This window comes from Schistocerca americana, chromosome 4 (assembly GCF_021461395.2).
Source record: "Schistocerca americana isolate TAMUIC-IGC-003095 chromosome 4, iqSchAmer2.1, whole genome shotgun sequence".
Classification (NCBI taxonomy): Eukaryota; Metazoa; Arthropoda; class Insecta; order Orthoptera; family Acrididae; genus Schistocerca; species Schistocerca americana.
In genome coordinates, this window is record NC_060122.1 from 810183332 (window position 1) to 810205840 (window position 22509).

At 37.4% G+C, this 22509-nt stretch overlaps 1 protein-coding gene across 1 annotated transcript in view; it reads left to right on the forward strand.

Annotated features, from left to right (window-relative positions):
- The window catches only part of LOC124613031 (nitric oxide synthase, salivary gland-like), a 159237-nt gene that overhangs the window by 69484 nt on the left and 67244 nt on the right, over positions 1-22509 (forward strand). Inside the window, 3 exon segments of the mRNA XM_047141599.1 lie at positions 252-433; positions 11266-11435; positions 16901-17111. Coding sequence (XP_046997555.1) covers positions 252-433; positions 11266-11435; positions 16901-17111 — 563 coding nt within the window.

Below are 22509 nucleotides of genomic sequence, written 5' to 3' on the forward strand. Positions count from 1 at the left end.
TCTCTAAAGCTTAACAGTAAAATACATCTGTTCAAACTAAAACAACTTGTGCTCTGAGCATGGGAAATGTTCAGTAAACTTAAAACATATTGGTCTATTTAATCAGTGACTATGTAATATATCACAATTACAATAAGTGACTATGTAATATATCACAATTACAATAAAAGATTAAACAGTGTAACAATGTGTCGGCATTACTTATGAATGAAATTCATGCTAATTACATTTTCGTATCATTTCTTTTTCAGTCATACTACAATTCTACTTCAGCTGAAGACTGATCTCACATACTTACCTGGGGATCATGTTGCTGTTTTCCCATGCAACAGGCCTGCACTTGTCAATGGGATTCTGGAACGTATACATTTTCAGCATGACCCTGATCAACCTGTTGAGCTTCAAATGCTGAATGAAGCATATACATCCAATGGTAACAAATGATTCATTTTGCTTCCACAATAATTACATTTTTAGATATTTCAGTTTTCTTATCTCTTCCCTGCAAACATTAACACAATATCAGTCAACATTTATCTGGTACCTGTGCCAAGTGATTTTATGTGACAGTATTTCACAGATGATGAACATAAAAAAGAATGTCAAGTCATATACAAAGTACAGTATCATTTCCTCTCATAATGGCATGTAAGAACTTCAATCCTCAATTTGGGGGGAAATCTACAAAAAAGGAACTGAAATGGTTTCATTAACTTTTCCCTTCAATTTTGCAGTGAACCTATCTACAAGAATATTGAGAAGAAGCAGCACATTTATAATTAATGTATAGATTACACTGTAAAATGCATTACTAACAAGTAATAATATAATACTCCACTTATATCAGCACTGGCAGATATTAAGATCAAAGTAACGAGATACACAAGCATTTGGTCACCAATCCACTTTCACAGGAAATAAGTCATGAAAAATCATCTATGGCATAGGTGAATAGTGCACAGTTAAATTACATTACATGAATCACATTCAATGGGTCCTGCAGAGAAGGGTTCCTGGAATGTGGATAGAAGTCAAGGAGGTATATTTTATTTAAGTGCAACAAAATTTAACTTTATGAAACACTGTACTACTGCAGCAAATCATTTATTACACTGTAACATAACACACAACTTTGAAGAATGTCTATGAGAGTGCTCTTCAGTGGAGTAGAAAGAGTTGCCCAAGAGAAAGATTCTGAATTCAGTTTTAAGTTTTGCCACATTATCCACTTGAGATTTAATATTCTGTGGCAGGTTGTTGAATTAGATTTGACTCCAGCTGTAATGTGAAACCGGTTTAATCTTTTCATAAGTTATTTTACACCAAAGTATTACATTTATGATATGCACCATTTTCATTTACATCTACATTCACATTTTACAAATAGTGCAAAGTGCGTGGCACAGTGTACTACCCATTATACCACATATTAGGTTTCTTTATGCTCTGTTGATGTATGGAGTATGGCAAAGAATGACTGCTTAAATGTCTTCGTGCTTGTTGAAATTAGTCTAAACTCATCTTTGTGGAACCTGTGAGAGTGAAATGTTGTATATTTATAGATTTGTCACTTGATACTTGTTCTCTAACTTTGTGAGTATAATCAGACTTCTGCAGGATAACTGGCATCTATCTTCAAGCACCTGCCGATTTAAGTTTTTCATCACTTGCATGAAACTGCCCAAAGAGTCAAACAAACATGTGGCATTTGTTCTGCCCCTCTTTGAATATGTTTAATATTTCCTATTGGACCTAATTGATTGGGTCACCTTCATGTGAACAATATTCAAAGATGAGTTGCATGACTGTCTTGTAAGTAATCCCACTTGCTCACCGATTGTATTTTCCTTATAAACTAAAGCTTGCCACTTGCTTTACTAATGACTGAGCCTATGTGACCACTCTATTTCATATTCCCATGAATTATCACACCCAGGTATTTGTGTGAGTTCACTTGTGACTCACTGATATTTTAATCATAGGATACTACATTTTGCTTTTTGTGAACTGCACAATTTTAGATTACTGGAAATTGAAAGCAAGTTTCTTCTAATCTGCACCACTTTGAAATCTTGTCAAGATCTGACTACATATTCATGCAGCTTTTTTTCACATAGTACTTCAGTACAGATAACTAGTCATCTACAAAAATCTTCCAGGTTATTAACATAACATGAACAATACGGATCCAAACAAACATCCATGGGCACACCTAACATCACAACTAGGGAGTGTTCAAAAAGTCTCGCAGCACTGCCGTATGATTGTTAGCCATGAGTGCTGTATGATTGTTCGCCTGCCTGGGTTTTTCAGTGAAACAATAACCGCACAATGATACTGCAGTGCTATTCTGTACCCATTCATAGGAGAATTTGTGTTAAGTGAAATACTGAACGATTATTTTCAGCAAGATGGTGCAACAGCGCATACAGCTCACGTTTCAATGTCACTGCTTGCTGATGGTTTTGGTGATCGCATAATTTGACAGGAACTTTGGCCTCCATGATCGCGTGACCTAACACCACCTGACTTTTTCTTCTGGGGTGCAGTGAAAGCAACTATCTATACAAACCGTCCAGAATCCATCGATGAATCGAAAACTGCTATATCCACTTTCACTGCTTCTGTTACAGAAGAAATGTTAGAGCTTGTGTTTGGAAACATTGTTAGATGAATTGAATTGTGTATTCAACAACAGGGGGAACACTTTCAAAATTTAATGTGAAAATTTGTAAGTAAAAATGAATATTCAATAAATTAATAACTTGTATTTCACTGAGTTTCATTCTGGTATATTCACTGCGGCATACGGCACACACGGCTAACAATTATACGGCACTCCGGAGAAACTTTTTGAACACCGTACATTTTGAAAATAAAGAAATATTTGTAATGCCAACAGATATTAATGAATATATGTATTGTAAAGCAGTTGTCAAAATAAAAAATGGAGCTGATAAATTTATAAATTTAATGTATTCAACTGAAAATGGTGCTAGCTACAGCACAGTTGTCTAAACACTAAGCTGAAATAATAAATTTTAAGCATTCGACTAAAAATTGTATTGCAGATTGTGACACAATTCAGAGTCACCAGCAGCATTTCATTATAAACCATGCAAGACAAGTCACTAGGGTGGTTAAAAGAATAAACTGAAACAACAGGGTATGCCAACTCTCACAGTAAAATCCAAACACTGTTAGATATAATTTGTTCAATGTTAGAGTGCAAAAGAAAAAGTCAGATGTCAAATAACTAGTATAGGAAAATACAAATTTCAGTGCAGTTCAGAAATATGCAATATCTTCAGTGATTACAAATAGGAAATTATAAGTAAATAAAATCAAAATTTCCATTTAATGACCAATTCCTCATTATCAGCTAACAACTGACTTTAGTATGTTTGAAACTTAACGCTTTGGTAGTGAATGCACTATTGTTAGCATAATTTCAGCATATCTGCATTTCATCTAATAATATTCATACTTACACTTATTGTCCATTACAAAATATTCATGATATTTGATCCACAGATGATGAAGAGACTGAAGAAATGTATAATGAGATAAAACTCATGGGGGACTGGAATTCAATAGTAGGAAAAGGAAGAGAAGGAAAAGTAGTAGGTGAATATGGAATGGCGGCAAGCAATGAAATAGCAAGCCGCCTGGTAGAAATTTGCACAGAGCATAACTTAATCATAGCTAACACTTGGTTCAAGAGTCATAAAAGAAGGTTGTATACGTGGAAGAATCCTGTAGATACTAGAAGGTATCAGATAGATTATATAATAGTAAGACAGACATTTAGGAACCAGGTTTCAAATTGTAAGACATTTCCAGGGGCAGGTGTGGACTCTGACCACAATCTATTGGTTATGAACTGTAGAGTAAAAGTGAAGAAACTGCAAAAAGGTGGGAATTTAAGGAGATGGGACCTGGATAAACTGACTAAACCAGAGGTTGTACAGAGTTTCAGGGAGAGCATAAGGGAACAATTGACAGGAATGGGGGAAAGAAGTACAGTAGAAGAAGAATGGGTAGCACTGAGGGATGAAGTAGTGAAGGCAGCAGAGGATCAAGTCGGTAAAAAGACAAGGGCTAGTAGAAATCCTTGGGTAACAGAAGAAATATTGAATTTAACTGATGAAAGGAGAAAACATAAAAATGCAGTAAATGAAGCAGGCAAAAATACAAACGTCTCAAAAATGAGAGCAACAGGAAGTGCAAAATGGCTAAGAAGGGATGGTTAGAGAACAAATGTAAGGATGTAGAGGCATATATCACTAGGGGTAAGATACATACAGCCTACAGGAAAATTAAAGAGACCTTTGGAGAAAAGAGAATCACTTGTATAAATACAAAGAGCTCAGATGGAAAACCAGTTCTAAGCAAAGAAGAGGAAGCAGAAAGGTGGAAGGAATATATAGAGGGTCTATACAAGGGTGATGTACTTGAGGGCAATATTATGGAAATGGAAGAGTGCATAGGTGAAGATGAAATGGGAGATATGATACTGTTTGAAGACTTTGGCAGAACACTGGATGACCTAAGTCGAAACAAGGCCCTGAGAGTAGACAACATGCCAATTAGAACTGCTGATAGCCCTGACAAAACTCTACCATCTGGTGAGCAAGATGTATGAGACAGGCAAAATACCCTCAGACTTCAAGAAGAATATAATGATTCCAAACCCAAAGAAAGCAGGTGTTGACAGGTGTGAAAATTACCAAACTATCAGTTTAATAAGTCACGGCTGCAAAATACTGACACAAATGCTTCACAGATGAATGGAAGAACTGTTAGAGGCCGACCTTGGGGAGGATCAGTTTGGATTCCGTATAACTGTTGGAACACGTGAGACAATAATTACCCATATGACTTATCTTAGAAGATAGGTTAAGGAAAGGCAAACCTATGTTTCTAGCAATTGTAGACTTGGAGAAAGTTTTTGACAATGTTGACTGGAACACTCTCTTTCAAATTTTGAAGGTGGCAGGGGTAAAATACAGGGAGCAAAAGGCTATTTACAATTTGTATAGAAGCCAGATGTCAGTTATTAGAGTCTAGGGGCATGAAAGGAATGGTACAGAACGTATCTCTGCCTACGTAGATCAACACCTTCAACCCATTACATGCAGTCTCCCATCCTTCATCAAAGACACCAACCACTTCCTTGAACGCCTGGAATCCTTACCCAGTCTGTTACCCCCCGGAAACCATCCTTGTAACCATTGATGCCACGTCCTTATACACAAATATTCTGCACGTCCAGGGCCTCGCTTCGATGGAGCATTTCCTTTCACGCCGATCACCTGCCACCCTACCTAAAACCTCTTTCCTCATTACCTTAGCCAGCTTCATCCTGACCCACAACTTCTTCACTTTTGAAGGCCAGACATACCAACAATTAAAGGGAACAGCCATGGGTACCAGGATGGCCCCCTCGTACGCCAACCTATTCATGGGTCGCTTAGAGGAAGCCTTCTTGGTTACCCAAGTCTGCCAACCCAAAGTTTGGTACAGATTTATTGATGACATCTTCATGATCTGGACTCACAGTGAAGAAGAACTCCAGAATTTCCTCTCCAACCTCAACTCCTTTGGTTCCATCAGATTCACCTGGTCCTACTCCAAATCCCATGCCACTTTCCTTGACGTTGACCTCCACCTGTCCAATGGCCAACTTCACACGTCCGTCCACATCAAACCCACCAACAAGCAACAGTGCCTCCATTATGACAGCTGCCACCCATTCCACATCAAACGGTCCCTTCCCTACAGCCTAGGTCTTCGTGGCAAACGAATCTGCTCCAGTCTGGAATCCCTGAATCATTACACCAACAACCTGACAACAGCTTTCGCATCCCGCAACTACCCTCCCGACCTGGTACAGAAGCAAATAACCAGAGCCATTTCCTCATCCCCTCAAACCCAGAATCCCCCACAGAAGAACCACAAAAGTGCCCCACTTGTGACAGGATACTTTCCCGGACTGGACCAGACTCTGAATGTGGCTCTCCAGCAGGGATACGACTTCCTCAAATCCTGCCCTGAAATGAGATCCATCCTTCATGAAATCCTCCCCACTCCGCCAAGAGTGTCTTTCCGCCGCCCACCTAACCTTCGTAACCTGTTAGTTCATCCCTATGAAATCCCCAAATCACCTGCCCTACCCTCTGGCTCCTATCCTTGTAACCGCCCCCGATGCAAAACCTGTCCTATGCACCCTCCCACCACCACCTACTCCAGTCCTGTAACCCGGAAGGTGTACACGATCAAAGGCAGAGCCACGTGTGAAAGCACCCACGTGATTTACCAACTGACCTGCCTACACTGTGATGCATTCTATGTGGGAATGACCAGCAACAAACTGTCCATTCGCATGAATGGACACAGGCAGACAGTGTTTGTTGGTAATGAGGATCACCCTGTGGCTAAACATGCCTTGGTGCACAGCCAGCACATCTTGGCACAGTGTTACACCGTCCGGGTTATCTGGATACTTCCCACCAACACCAACCTATCCGAACTCCGGAGATGGGAACTTGCCCTTCAGTATATCCTCTCTTCTCGTCATCCGCCAGGCCTCAATCTCCGCTAATTTCAAGTTGCCGCCACTCATACCTCACCTGTCTTTCAACAACTTCTTTGCCTCTACACTTCTGCCTCAACTGACATCTCTGCCCAAACTCTTTGTCTTTTAAATATGTCTGCTTGTGTCTGTATGTGTGGATGGATATGTGCGTGAGTGCGAGTGTATACCTGTCCTTTTTTCCCCCCTAAGGTAAGTCTTTCCGCTCCCGGGATCGGAATGACTCCTTACCCTCTCCCTTAAAACCCACTTCCTTTCGTCTTCCCCTCTCCTTCCCTCTTTCCTGATGAGGCAACAGTTTGTTGCGAAAGCTTGAATTTTGTGTGTATGTTTGTGTTTGTTTGTGTGTCTATTGACCTGCCAGCACTTTCGTTCGGTAAGTCACCTCATCTTTGTTTTTATATATAAAGTAATTGTTTACTTGTTTGGGGGTCATGTAACATGAATCATTATAAGATGAAAAGTTCAGCTGTTTGCTGCAAATAAGTTGTAAGGCAGTTCTGTTATTCTGCCGGTGTATCTGGTATGAATGTATTTAAGACCTTTATCAGTATTTTTATTCAGTCTAAATTTAACAAAGTAAAATTAGCAGGGAAGTCAATACTTAGGAGGAAAAAAGATGCTTCTTCTTCTTCTTCAGCAATATAAAATGTCTACCATTTATCTCTCGCTTTTAGCTAAATACCTGCAGAGGAAATTGCCATGTATCACAGGACAAGAGACACCTCTAACAACAGAGATCTTGTTTAGAATGACTGTTGCTCCTTAACAAATGGATAAAGGAAATCTTCAGTCCTTGATGCTGGGTGGTCATGTTGTTTGTTGTAGACATGACTAATAGGGTTTTAGATTAGATTAGATTTACTTCCATTCCAATTGATCCATAGTGAGGAGGTCCTCCAGGATGTAGAACATGTCAGAAAACAATAATACATGACAAATATTTACAACCAAAACCAATAAGCTACTGTACTTTCCACAGGTCCCAAGTGGAATTATCGTCTCTTTTTCTGCATTAATACACTGCATTTAAAATTTAAAAAAAAATGTTTTTTAATTTATAAGGTAATGAACATATAACAGAAATACTACAACGCTTGTTTACAATGAACACATTACTGTACTGAAATGGTGCAGACATTAGATTGTACTACACACACACACACACACACACACACACACACACACACACACAAAATCCCTTTTGCTTCTCTTAAATTGAATTTCATTGGTTGCTAAGGTTTTTATGGCTGCTGGCAAGCTATTGAAAATGTGTGTTCCTGAATAATGCACACCTTTTTGTACGAGAATAAGTTGACTTTAAATCCTTGTGAAGATTATTCTTATTTCTAGTATTGATTCCATGAACGGAGCTGTTGGTTTGAAAAAGTGATATATTTTAATGACAAATTTCATTAAGGAATAAATGTATTGGGAAGCAGTAGTTGGTATTCCTAGTTTCCTAAACAGGCCTCTGCAGAATGTTCTAGAGTTAACACTACATATAATTCTTATTGAACGTTTTTGTGCCTGGAAAACTTTAGCTTGGTTTGATGAATTACCCCAAAAAATAATCCCATATGATATTATGGAGTGAAATTCAGCATAGTATGACAGCTTTTCCATTTTTATATCCCCTATGTCTGACAGAATTCACATTACAAATAGAGATTTGTTTAGACGCTTCAGCAGTTCTGTGGTGTACTCCTCCCAGTGGAATTTATCATCAAGCTGCAATCCCAGGAATCTAACACTGTCTACTTCTTCTATCTGTTTGTTATCTTATGTTAGTCATATACTAGTGGGACAACCCTTGCAAGTTCTTAACTGCATGTAGTGTGTTTTTTCAAAGTTTGGTGACAAGGAATTGGCTAGGAACCAGTGATTAATGTCCACAAATATTTTATTAGCAGATCTTTTTAAGACTACACTTCACTTGCTATTTATTGCAATATTTCTATCATCAGCAAACAAAACAAGCTGATGAAAGGTCATTGATATACACAAGAAAAAGTAAGGGCCCTGAGATGGAACCTTGTGGGAGCCCACATGTAATTAGTTCCCAGTTGGATGATGTCTGATAGCTTAATACATGTCTCTTTCCTAATAACACCCTTTGTCTCCTGCCAGAGATATAAGATTTGAAGCATTTTGTAGCATTTCCTGTTACACAATAATATTCTAATTTACTTAAAAGGATATTGTGATTTACACAGTCAAATGCCTTTCATAGATCACAAAATATACCAGTTGCCTGCAATTTTTTGTCTAATGAATTAAGTACATTTTCACTGTAAATGTAGATAGCCTTCACAACATCAGAACCCTTTAGAAATCCGAACTGCGACTTTGATAGTATGTTATTTGTGATAAGGTGGTTATAAATCCGATTGTTATATTCCACTGATAAATGACTGGTTACACACATAGCTTAATATGTTACTTAACTCAGAATCACATTCTTTAATTAACTTTGTTGATATTTCATCGTACTCACTACATGTTTTTGATTTTAAATATTTTATTATGAACAATACTTCCGTTGGGGTAGTGAGGGTCATATTCATATTATGGAAGTTACTTGAACGTCTGATCTGAGGTATCCCATGGCAGCATCTACAGAACCTGACAACCCCATCTTTTCAGTAACAGTTATAAAATGTTTGTTAAAAAGTTCTGCAACACTAAACACATCTGTCACCAATGTATCATTTACTCTTATTGCTATTTTCCCCTCTTCATGTCTGGTTCTACCAGTCTCCTCCTTCACGATATCCCATACTGTCTATATTTTGTTATTTTATATGACTATCTTTTCCTTGTAATATATTTGCTTTCATGTGCATATTACAGTCTTCAATATTTTGCAGTATTTCTTGTAATGTGCTGTAGCATCAACATCAGAACTGTGTCTGATTGACAGATATAGTTGTCTTTTTGTTTTACAAGATACCTCTATTCCATGAGTAATCCATGGCTTCTTTGTACTTTGCTCTAATCTTGGTTAATTTTCGGGGAAAACAGTGTTAAAATAAGGAAAGCACTTTATTAGCAAAAGTGTTATAGTTCTCATTCATGCCATGAACACTGTAAACATCACTCCAGTGACTGTCTCTGAGGAGCGGCCTAAAATAATCAATTTTTGTCTTACTGATAACCCTCTTGAGTTCAGATTTAACAGATTTTATATCCTGTTCAGTATTAACATTTAACAGAAGGAACTGCATATCATGGTCTGAGAGGCCATTGGCTATTGGTTTTGTAATATAATTTTGTTCATTGGACTTTTCTATAAAGTTATTATCAATGGCTGTTTGTGAGCAATTGGCTACCCTAGTTGGGAACTTTACAGTGGGAATTAAGTTAAATGATAGTGTAATTAACTCAAATACGTTCTTATTGGGAGAGTATTTAAGGAAATCTACATTGAAGTCACCAGCAACCACTATTTCTTTGTTTTTGGTTGTTAAATGGGCCAGTACAGCTTCAAGGTGGTTTATGAACAGATTAAAGTTACCTGCAGGTGCTTGATATACACTTAATATTATGAAGGATTTTTTTATGAAATTCCACTTCTGTTGCACATGCTTCCATATGCTGTTCTAGGTAAAATTTATTTATGTCTATGTTCTTAAATTTGACAGTTCCCGATGAATGTGGAAAATCCTCCTTTCTCCTTTTCTGTTCTACAAAAGTGAGATGCTAACCTAAATCCTGCAACACTTTAAAAGTTCTATATTGGTGGTCACATGATGTTCAGAGAGGCAGATTATGTCAGCTGCGTTTGAGGGCTCTAATTCATCTATGCACATAATTAATTCATTAATTTTATTTCTCAGTCCTCGAATATTTTGATGCAATAAAGACAGCTGGCATTTCACACTGGCTGAGTTAAAATTGGGTAGAGTTGAAATGTCTGCTGATTGTTGAAAATTCTTATCCAACAGCTGTTTATGTTCTTGTAATAAGCTAGAATTATATTTTTTGGTTTCTTTCTCAAACTGAAGGTTTGTCTCAATCCTAACCTCTCTTAAAACTTGGTTTCTTTCTGTCCTCCCTACACTAAAAAATCAAGTAAATGGTACTAATAATGCTCATGGCAACTCTCAAATGTGACAAGTTACTTTTAATCTCTGCCAGAGCAGACACTGCATAATGAAAAATGTTAATTGCCCATGTGTGTACACACATGCATGCACACAGATGTTGCAAGATAAGATGGTAAGGCAGGAAGATTAGGATTTAATGTTCTGTCAATGAAAAAGCCATAGAGGTTGACTAAACAACTTGTTTATCATCTTGTACAAGCAAATATAAAATAACATAACAAGTGCCTAACTTTCACAGTCCAAACAAATCAGATCCACATTTACAGAAAATCACTGCAGCATACAGTGACTATGTAGATAGCAAATTAGTGAACTAATGAGGAAGAGATCAGTTGATATTATTCTATTTTTCTGTGACTCAAGTGCCAATGGGATTTTCAACTCTTAAATACCCTTCCTCCTTATCTCACTCTTCTAACATATTTATCTCATACTGCTGTTTCAGTATTTAAGTTCAACACCAATAATGATGCTGTTTTCATTGCAACAACAGACAAAATAAAGAATAACCATCTAATGTAATTGTTAGTAAAAATGTGAACCTGTGGTCAATTATTTTAGGTGCTCTTGAGATGTGGAAACCAGCAAGACATCTCCCACACTGTTCCCTGAGAACTCTTCTCACACGCTTCTTGGATATCACCACACCCCCCACACCAGAGCTGCTGCAGCATTTTGCCAGTATTGCGACTAATGCAGAGGATCAGCAGAACTTGATTCTTCTAGCTAAGGTGACTTAGTTTTAACTTTTGGAGATTTTTTAATTGCTCTTTAAGTTACTCATACGTTTCTAAAATATTGGTCAATGGTATTATATTTAAAATTATTTTAGTGTTCACAGAGGGATAAATGACTATGTGTGTACAAAAGCTTTTCTTCAATCTACCTTCTAAGATAAGTCATAGGGTCAGTATTGCCTTGTGTGTACATACATTTCTCCGGCACCTAAACTGATCTTTTGCAGTGTCAGTTTCTACCTGTTTTTAAATTGTTCTATAAATAATTTGTCAGTATTTTGCAAAAGTGATTTATTAAATTGATAAACTCTGCTGTCTTTGGAATTAGATTATTACATTCTTCTTGAAGTCTGATGGTACTTTGTCAGTCTCATATTTTACAAAACAGGTGAGTAGTTTTGTCGTGATTGGCTCTCCCAAGGACCTAAATAATTCTGAAAGAATGTCATCAACTCTAGTGGTCTTTTTTGACTTAGGTCTTTCAGTGTTCTTGCAGTATCACATTTCCCAGCTCACCTTCATCAACTTCCTCTTCTCTTACTGTAGTATTACCTTCAAGTTCATTTCCTTTATACAGCCATTCTACATATTTCTTCCATCTTTCAGCTTTCCATTATTTGCTTAGTACTGGTGTCCCACCTGACAAGGGAAAGCCACAACATAGTGTTGTACAAATTATATTCATACATAACATAATTAATAGAGCAACAAAGTATACATACAACATAAAACTGTAGCTGCTACAGACTATTAGAACAGGAGATATCAGTCGTCAAAGCTACAATGAGAGTATTGTAGATACGAATGATTTATTACACAAATGGATTATTTCAGACACAATCAGTAACACTACATTAAACACACTACAACAGAGTTTACTTACTCGACTACAATAGGCAAAAAATATGCAAGTCAGCAATAACACCATAAACAGTGCAGAGACAGTTCTTGCAGTGTGCACATTTGGTGAAAGCAGGTTGGTCACAGCTCTCATGGAAACACTCTTCCGTTATTCATTAATTGAAGTGAGCTCCATGAGTAGCCAAAAGAGTGCAGAATAATATGGTGTATTGGAATCCTGAATAAAACCAACCTGCTTTCAGAAGAAAGTGCTGCACTACTTACTCAATGCCCCTTATATTATCGCATTATCCTGTCTCTTAGCTATAAAATTATCACGTAGTTCACAGTTTATCATATCCTGCAGAATTATTTAATTCACGAATGATGTTTTAGGCTATTTTCAAAGTTTTGTACCTCAGCCTTGCTCTTTATTTCCCTTTTCAGTACCAACATTGTTGCAATTTTCAGGAGTGGTGTCAAATCAATTGCTAAACCAGGACAACACAGACAGTGAGGATCAACTTTTCCATTTCTTTTCCCTTCGTTGTTTTGCCCATATCTTCTATGTACCAGCCAAATATCCTTCTTGAAACTTTGTTCATTTTCCACAAAATTGCTCAAAGGATAGTTTCAGGCTTATACCAAATGCATACTGTCACTGTATGGCAAGAAGAGTTATCTGCATAGGACACTACTCTCTTGAATTAGCGTACACCACAGTGTCGACAAGTGCAGGGTTTGTCTGATGCCTGACAATTGTCCCACAAGAGTGTGGGGGCAGGCATGTACATATCAGGTACACAAACCCACAGATCCAGCAGGAAGCTGGTCAGTCACGTTTTCAGCCTGTATCATCTATGGATGCTGGATGTCTCTCATCTTTGTTAAGAGAAATTTGAGGGCTGTGCAGTATCAGCAAGGGAATCTCAGCTTGTTTTACACCCCTACAGTCAGTATTTATCTGATGCATTTGTCTTTCAAGACAATAAAAAACTATACCTATCTAATGGACACTTTTCTCCATGATGTGTGAATCAACTACATAGTATGGTTTTAGGTATCTGCTGACTTGAACCCACCTGCACAAGCTTGGGACCAATGGAAACTAGCAATGTGTCATTGCAGGAACCCTTTCCATACTCTGGATGATATGAGGAGGGCCACTATCACGCTCCATTCACTATGCCTCACATACTACTCCTCCTACCTCTACCAGTGCCAAATTCTCATTCCATCGGCTTGCTGCCTCTCCCTTCTGGCAATCAGCTACCCTTCCATCTAACCCCATTTCTTCCTTTGTCCAACCCATCTAACAACGTGTCAGTCAAGTTGAGCTGCAGAACTGGCACAATTTAATCCACCGGGTACAATTTATTCCACCCAAACAATGAAGCTGTGCGGTGTACATGTATTCTGTACTAGTAAGTTATGAAAAACAACACTTTATGAAAGCTTATCATCATTTGCATTCTTGTTTATATGTTTACTGGACACTCAATGCCTTAACTTCATCAATCCCGCGTCCGGCCAGCCTGATTTAGGTTTTCCGTGATTTCCCTAAATCGCTCCAGGCAAATGCTGGGATGGTTCCTTTGAAAGGGCACTGCCAACTTCCTTTCCCATCCTTCCCTAATCCGATGAGACCAATGACCTCGCTGTCTGGTCTCCTTCCCCAAACAACCCAACCCAACCCTTAACTTCATGGTGAGTTATTACCTCTATTCCTTCCAATAATTACAGTCTACCCACCAATTATCGCAGTATCTTCTACATGTTTTTTTAATACTACATTAATAAGATTTTGTGGCCAGTATCCTATTCCTCTTGAAACAGTGAAGAACTGAACTACGTTATCTGCTGCAATATTAACAGTAAGACATCTGACTTAATAATTGCCTTAATAATTTACCAATCAGCCTTGAATCTGATGGGGTTCTTGAATGTAGTGGTGATTTGTCATTGGTTTCTGTTTTATTTCTGAATGGCATTTCTTCCTTAACTCTTAATGTCCCAGGTGTGGTCTCGCAGACTGTTAGCGTTTATTGTTACTCCATTGCTAATGCATAAGGATGGGGTAGGAAATTGCAGCATTGTCTAGTTGTTCTTCCTTGAAGCTGTTGTAGTTTCCTTTGACAGTAGTCACTTGAATGTGACACTGACTGATACTATTATCGTTTCTTTCATGCTAGCAGTCTCTGAGACCACACCTGGGACTTTGTGGTATGGATTCGGTAGCCAGATCTTTGTCTGCTGAATTTGAGGATTTTGTTTTAAAATGGTTTGAGGACAGTTTACGAAGCGGTGTTACATTAGATAGTGACAATGCAACAGAAAGTTAAACATAATTCAGAATAGCAACAGTGCAAAATTGAAGACAAATCTGTTTTGCCACTTGTGAATTCCTTGAAAGAAGCAGTTGATCAAATTTATGAAGACAGAAGCATAGAGACTGAACCTTTACCTAATGGTTCCACTATAAATATATTTAGTTGAAAAAAATATTGCTGGTTATCGAAGCCTCTTCCAGCGATGGCCAATGTCATTATTTTTCCGCATGTTGGACATAAGGGGGGGTGAATGCGTTTGTTCTTCACAGTTCCTACAGAGATGACACTCAGGTGAGATGGTTTAATTTTTGTAAGAAGCTTGCAAACAGATGGCAACACCACAGATAAAAAATGAGTCAACAACTATGTCACATATCCTGTGAACTTCATGCAGCCATTCACCGTGTTTTGGGTGTAGCAGAATCTAGAGTGAAAGTTGTCATAGAGTGATTGGAAAAACAAAAAACATGATCCACCTATGACCCAAAAGAGAAGAGAAAGTTGCCTTGCATTTGTCATTGTTGTGAGAGGTCAATCTAACTTTATTTCTCTACAAAACTTTCCAGCAAGTGCAAAGAAAGGAAACTGAGATGGAAACTAAAATCCTGAAAAGTACTAGTTTTTATGTTTTCATGGTTACATGTATACGAAACAATAAAAATATAGCAAAAATTAAAATTTAGTGTGCAGCGTACATGAGTTTTCGTAGAATTATCATTATCATGTAAAATTATGTTCATTTTGTGCAGTTTTTGTTTAAATGCATTTTTTTGTAAAAATAAAATTTAGAATATATTTGGATATATTTTTGTGCGGTATTAATGTATATCAGCATAAAGGTACTTCTATACTCATATTATCATGGGTCAATTTACAGTTACCAGTAATCTGCTCTTTAATTTTCTAAAAAGTATGCATCAGTTCCAAATGTGAAATCACCTTTGGGTAAATCACTCTAACGACTAGAACAAAGAAGTGCCTTAGAGTTATCAAATATATCACTGGTAGTATAGGGACAAGTCTGTTACCAATGACTAAACAGCTATACAGCATCTGTGCCACACTTTGGATAGCTCTGTGTATAATGGAGAACGGGACATGAAACAAATTGTATACTGCCATTCAAGGATAACTGCATTCTGTGTGTGATAATGCCATATACAAACACCACCTCATGGTTTAAAGTATATCTACAGTTTGTGTATGGTTTAATCTTTCATAACAACTGACACAATAAATGTAGTAAATGACACTCCACAAAACAGTGGCAGAAAAATTCATTTGAAGATTTTTTATTTTTTTCTCATTAAAGTTTTCCACAAACTTGCTAATGTAATCTGATATACCACATGCCATCTTTAAATTAACTACATTGTTTAGAATCACCAAAATTCTATCAGATTTCTGAGATGTAGATTCTTTTTGTATAATTATGTGTATTTTATCAAAACTACTTACAAGTCTTGCTCGCACATAAGCCAATCTGACTGTGCAAGAAAATATTTAGACTACAGCTTTATTATAAGGGGCATTCAAAAAGAAACGAGTTGGAGGGATAATTACAGAAACCAGTACCTGTATGTATGTTGAACCTGGCTGTTGAGACACTTGTCCCACTGTAACACAAGGCGGTGAATGGCTGTCTCATAAAATTCCCAGGGCTGCAATGTGAACCAGTTCTGCATGTACAGCTGGATGTCATTGTCTGAGGTGAATCGTTCGCCACTCAGAGCCTTTTTAAGGAGACCAAAATGGCATAATCACAGGAGAGAGGTCCAGACGGTATCGAGGGTGGCTGAGAACCTGCCATTTCAATTTTTGCAGGAGTGCCGTGACTGTGTTGGCCGTTTGAGGCTTTGAATTGTCATGGAGCAGAATGGCCCCATGGCTGAGATTGCCTGGTTGTTTCGATCTGATCACTTTGCGAAGGGTGGTCAAGGTTTGCGAGTAATGCTGAGCATTCACTGTTGCCCCATGATGCAGGAAGTGAATCAGAAGGGGGCCATCTTGGTCAAAGTAGAACATCAGCATAACCTTTCCTGCACTCATGTGGATGACGGCGTTCAGCTGTGCAGAAATGGTTCACATTGTAGACCTGTGAATTTTATCAGACAGCCATTGACTGCCTTGTGTCACAGTGGGACAAGTGTCTCAACAGCCAAGGTCAATACTTCTAACATACAGGTACTAGTTTCTGTAATTATCCCTCTGGCTCATTTCTTCTTGAACACCCCTTATAGATTTTTTTAGTGTGTACAAACAATTAATATTACTATTTGCTAAACACAGGAACCTGCAGCATATGAAAAATGGAGACAATGGCGATTTCCACATTTACTGGAAGTCCTGGAACAATTCCCATCTGTTCACCCATCTGCTGCTGTCTTAGCAGCTCATCTGGATCCACTCCAACCGAGATTCTATAGCATATCATCTTCTCCAGATGTGTACCAAAAAGAAATGCACATAACAGCAGCTGTTGTTGTTTACCGAACACAAGGTATGTACAGAACTGTTTCCCCATGTGGAGGTATAAGAAGTCTCCTGTGGGTACAAAAATTGAGTTGCATAGATGTAACACCACTTCTATCTCATGAACGGTTAAAGATACCAAAATGAGGTCTTCAGAAAATGACAGTATGCAGAACGGCACATGATTTCATTCCTTGTTTACTTTTCTTCACTCTTGTATCAATCAAGATACTGAAGCAAGTATAGTTTTTATTAAATGGGATAATTTGAATTTTTAAAGACATTAAAGCTCTTGGAGAGATGAGTATAGTGGTATAGCAATTATTAACATTTCCATTAAATTTTTTTGTGACAGTACTTGAGAAATCCACTAAAATGAAAAGGTAAAGTGGTTGAAAAAGGCTCTTGAGGTGTCTCTATTATTGTACTAAGCCCTTTGACTGCAGAATAAGTTCAAAATGCATTGTCTATAAATGGCTCATTTCTACTTCAACACTACTTGCATACAGACATGTATACAAATGGGCAAAACTTATACATGCTACTTGTGTGTGGTAACTGTTAAAGAAATGTTGTAAGAATGGTAAAGTAGTATAGGGACATCTATTCTGATTGGCAGTGTCCGACATGCTTGGCATGTGCATGAATCATTAGGAAACTAGTGTGAATGGGCAGCTTGAACATCACACAGAGGACAAGGAAGAACACAGTGACTCTCGGAGCACATAAAGAAACTGTTCTGGCAATGATGTTTATCGATCTGCATGGTGGCATGGGACATATCATGAAGAAATGTGGGATCAGCCAAGTGAATGTCACATAAATTTAGGATTAACAAATTCCACCCCTTCAACTGTCATTACATCAGCCACTAAAAGGATATGATTTATAAACAATTGAGTGAATGATTCTGGCATTCACACAGGATTTGTTTCAATTTTATTTACCACCTCAATTTTGGAAGTATCTTTGCTTTCAGTTCTAATCCCCAGTTCTGATTTTAAAACATACCACACTGCCTTTGTTTTGTGTCCATGAGTCAAGATGTAATTATTACCAACCATAGCTTTTGCTGTTTTCACTGCCCTTTTAAATATGCTTTTATACTGTTTGACATAATGAATGAAAACAGGGCCTTTGTTGTATTTCAGTTCCTTGTGCAGTTGCCTTTTTTTCCCACAGGATATTTTTATTCCAGCAGTGATCCACTTAGCTTATTTGAGACTTTTGTGAGGCATACTGTGGGAATACTTAATTAAATAAATGTAAAAAATTTCTAGAAATATGAATGCAAATTTCTAGAAATATGAATGCACAGAGATTTGAATATCATCTTGAACTTAGCACTGCACCTCTTATACTTTAGAAGACAATGAGTTTAAATTTGCAACAGTAAAATGTCTTTTGCCATTAGTTTTTCTAGTGCTTCATTCATTTGCACTAGTTATTTCAATAAATGGAGCAGAATGGTCTGGAAGTCTTAAGTCTACACCTAACTTCCTAGAACCATCAAATTTATAATTAGTTAAAATACTATCAATATTGGTTCCTTTATTACTAGTTTCTCTTGTGACCTTCATGAAGTTTGCCTTGAAACCAAATTTTTGGATTAAGTTCATAAACTATACTGTATAACTGGTTTCATTTGATAATTGAATATTGAAATCAGCAGCTATTAAAACCTCTGTCTTTTTATTTTCATTGTTCACTTTCTGTAAAATATCCTTTCACATTTGGTAAAAATGATTTTGCTACTTCTACATCTGGGCTCCTATATATTGATAAAATAACAATGTATTGTTTTTCTAATTCAACTGAGCATCTTTCAAATGCACCTTCTGCATTTAGAAAATTGAAATCATCTTTCATTTTATGCTCTAAATCTGGTGAGTCCTCAGGAAAATACAGACAGATCTCTTCCTGATTCTTCCACATTAAATGAAACTGCAGACTAATGGAAAGATATAGTGCAGGGGTCAATTTGGGTACTTTGGAACAAGATGGTTTAGGTAAAAAGTTTCTACTACATTGTGAATATTTGGAAAAAGTTAATCTTTCCACCACTATTAAATTGTTTGACAGATCCATATGTGTGCCATATTGCCTGATGGCAATCAGCATGACAATGTACTTCTCTTTGGAATGGATGCTGTGCCCTAAACGGTGAATGCTGTCAATTCACTACAGGAAAATGGTGCATGGGACTCATTTAGCTCATGCCTTACATAAAGTTGCAGAAGAGATTCGTAGCAAATTCAGTGATATTGACAAATTTATTGAGTGTGTCAAGAAAGGCATTTTTGGAGGCCCTTTATGTGTTGCAGCATTTAAGTTGTTAGCTCCAGACATTTTCTTACCACCATCTCCCATTTTGACAAGATGGGGATCCAGGATTCATGCCTGTAGCTATTATAGCCAGAATTTCAACATTGTGAAAAGCAGTGAAGCTGCTTCAATGGGACTAGCCCAAGAATTAATGTCTTATGATGACATTTCAGGCAAACTTTTGTACATAAAATAAAATTTTAGATTTATTCCTGCAGCCATAACTGCTTTGGTGCAACTGGAAATGCCACTAGTTAAGCAGATAAAAAAGTGAAAAACAATTCAAATAAATTAAAATCTGTTAGTGGTAAAGTGAGAAAAAGTGACAAAGAAAAGGAAAAAGGTATTGCAAGAAAAAGGAAAGGGGGGGGGGGGGGGGGGGGGTTCAATACAATGTGTTCCATTTCAGTGATTTTGTTGGGTGAAAAATTCTCTCTTAATAATTTAGATTGAAACAATGGAAAATCCAGCATGGAATGTAACAATGTAATGAAAATGAAAGTTGCTACTCACTATATAGTGGAGATGCTGAGTTGCAGATAAGCACTACAAAAAGATTCTCACAATTAAAGCTTTCGGCCATTAAGGTTTACATGACTGCAGTTGTGTGTGAGTTGAGTTTGTGTGAGATTTACATTCAAATGATACTGTCCATTTTAAATATGCTCCTCTTGTGTCAGTTCAAGTAGAAAGCTGGTTTTCATGGACAAGGCTTGTTGGCCGACAATAGTAAACCTCTATATTTGAAAATTTGCACACGGGTATGAATTGTGTGTTTTAACTCTGAGCCCATTTGAAAAAAAGACACACACACACACACACACACACACACACATACACATACACATACACATGGTTTAACTATGTTCTTATGATGTTAACAAAAAGCACATTGCATCTTCAAATTACATAGAGTAGCTCACTTTTTATGGGCATTTTATTCATAATCAAATAGTTCAGCATTGTAAACTGACTTACTAATCTATTTTACAACAGAAATTTTACCTCATTTTAATGCTATTAGTATATATATTGTTTATGTCGCTGCGCATATTTTTGTAAATTTTTGGCCATACACCATAATTTTTTACGCACATTATGGTGACTTTAGATCATTCAATTCCTGGCCTTAGGTATTAGCATCTGTTGTTCCCTGTTTGTGGAACATGTTTTTGATGTGTCTCCTGTTCCTAAATCAAATGATAAAATCATGTATGTTTAGAGACTAATGAAAAACAATTCACGAAGTTCACTTATCTCTCAAAGGATGACTGCAAAATGCACCTTGAAGGCAATGGGAAACAGTATGAGCAGAACCTTATGTGAAGTGATAAGCTGTTGTTTGTTATGAAAAGCATATATTTTGTGAGTAATGGGTGCTCACTAAATCACTGTGAGTAAAATGTTTGGTTTGTTAACTTGTGTACTGTATATGTTTTGTGGTATACAGACACAAATAGGAACGTCTAAAGAAACAGAACCTCCTGTATAATAGCTGTAAAACAAAGCAGAGATCTAGAGACACGAAAATTCTGAATGAAACACATTTGGCTGTCAATTTGGTAACATGACAAGCCTTCAATGTATACTGTATCAGAATATTATTGAATGACATGTTATGAAACCTGAAGAAATTCTGGTCATATGTAAATGCTGTTAGTGGCACCAAAGTTGGTATACAGACACCAGCATATGGGACATGGATTGAACTTGAGGGCAGCAAAGCAAAAGCAGAAACATTAAACTCTGTTTCAAATGTTTCTTTACAAGGTAAAATACTGGCATATTGCCCCAGTTTAATTCTGGCACCACTGCAAAGATGAGTGGTATAGATGTTAGTGTCAGCAGTGTTGAGAAATAGCTGCAATCACTAAAACTGAACAAGACTCCAGCACCTGATGCAATCCCTATGAGATTTGTGGCTGACTTAGCCCCATTTTTAACTATAATATAGTGTATATCCTTCAAATTAAAAAAAAAAAAATGCCAAGTAGTTGGAGGAAAGCACCGGACAAACCCTTCTACAAAAGGATAGTAGAAGTGATCTACAATATCCAGTAGCCTTGACATCCAGTTTTGGTAGGATCTTAGAACACATTCTGAGCTGAAATGTAGTGAGGTATCTCAAATAGAATAACCTCTTCCATGCCAACTACCGGCTGATCAAAAAGTGAGTATAAATTTGAAAACTGAATAAATCACAAAATAATGTAGATAGAGAGGTACAAATTGACACACATGTTTGGAATGACATGGGGTTTTGTTAGAACCAAAAAAAATACAAAAGTTCAAAAAATGTCCGGCAGATGGCGCTTCATATGATCAGAATAGCAATAATTAGCATAACAAAGTAAGACAAAGCAAAGATGATGATCTTTACAGGAAATGCTCAATATGTCCACCATCATTCCTCAACAATAGCTGTAGTCGAGGAATAATGTTGTGAACAGCACAGTAAAGCATGTCCGGGGTTATGGTGAGGCATTGGCGTCGGATGTTGTCTTTCAGCATCCCTAGAGATGTCAGTTGGTCACGATACACTTGAGACTTCAGGTAACCCCAAAGCCAATAATCGCACAGACTGAGGTCTGAGGACCTGGCAGGCCAAGCATGACGAAAGTGGCGGCTGAGCACACGATCATCACCAAACGATGCACGCAAGAGATCTTTCACGCGTCCACGCAAGAGATCTTTCACGCGTCTAGCAATATGGGGTGGAGTGCCATCCTGCATAAACATCGTACATTCCAGCAGGTTTTTATCAGCCAGGCTGGGGATGATGCGATTCTCCCTGTGTCATTTCAAGCATGTGTGTCAATTTTTACCGCTCTATCTACATTATTCCGTGGTTTATTAAGTTTTCAAATTTATACTGTCTTTTTGATCACCCGGTAGAATGGATTCTGGAAACATCAACAATGTGAAACCCAACTCGTACTTCTCTCACATGATATCCTGAAAGCCATGGATCAAGGCTGTCAAGTAAACCCAGTGTGTCTCAATTTCCAAAAAGCATTTGACTTATTACCACATCTAAGTTTACTGTATAATATATGAGCATATAGAGTATCAGATGCAATTTGTGACTGTATAAAGAATTT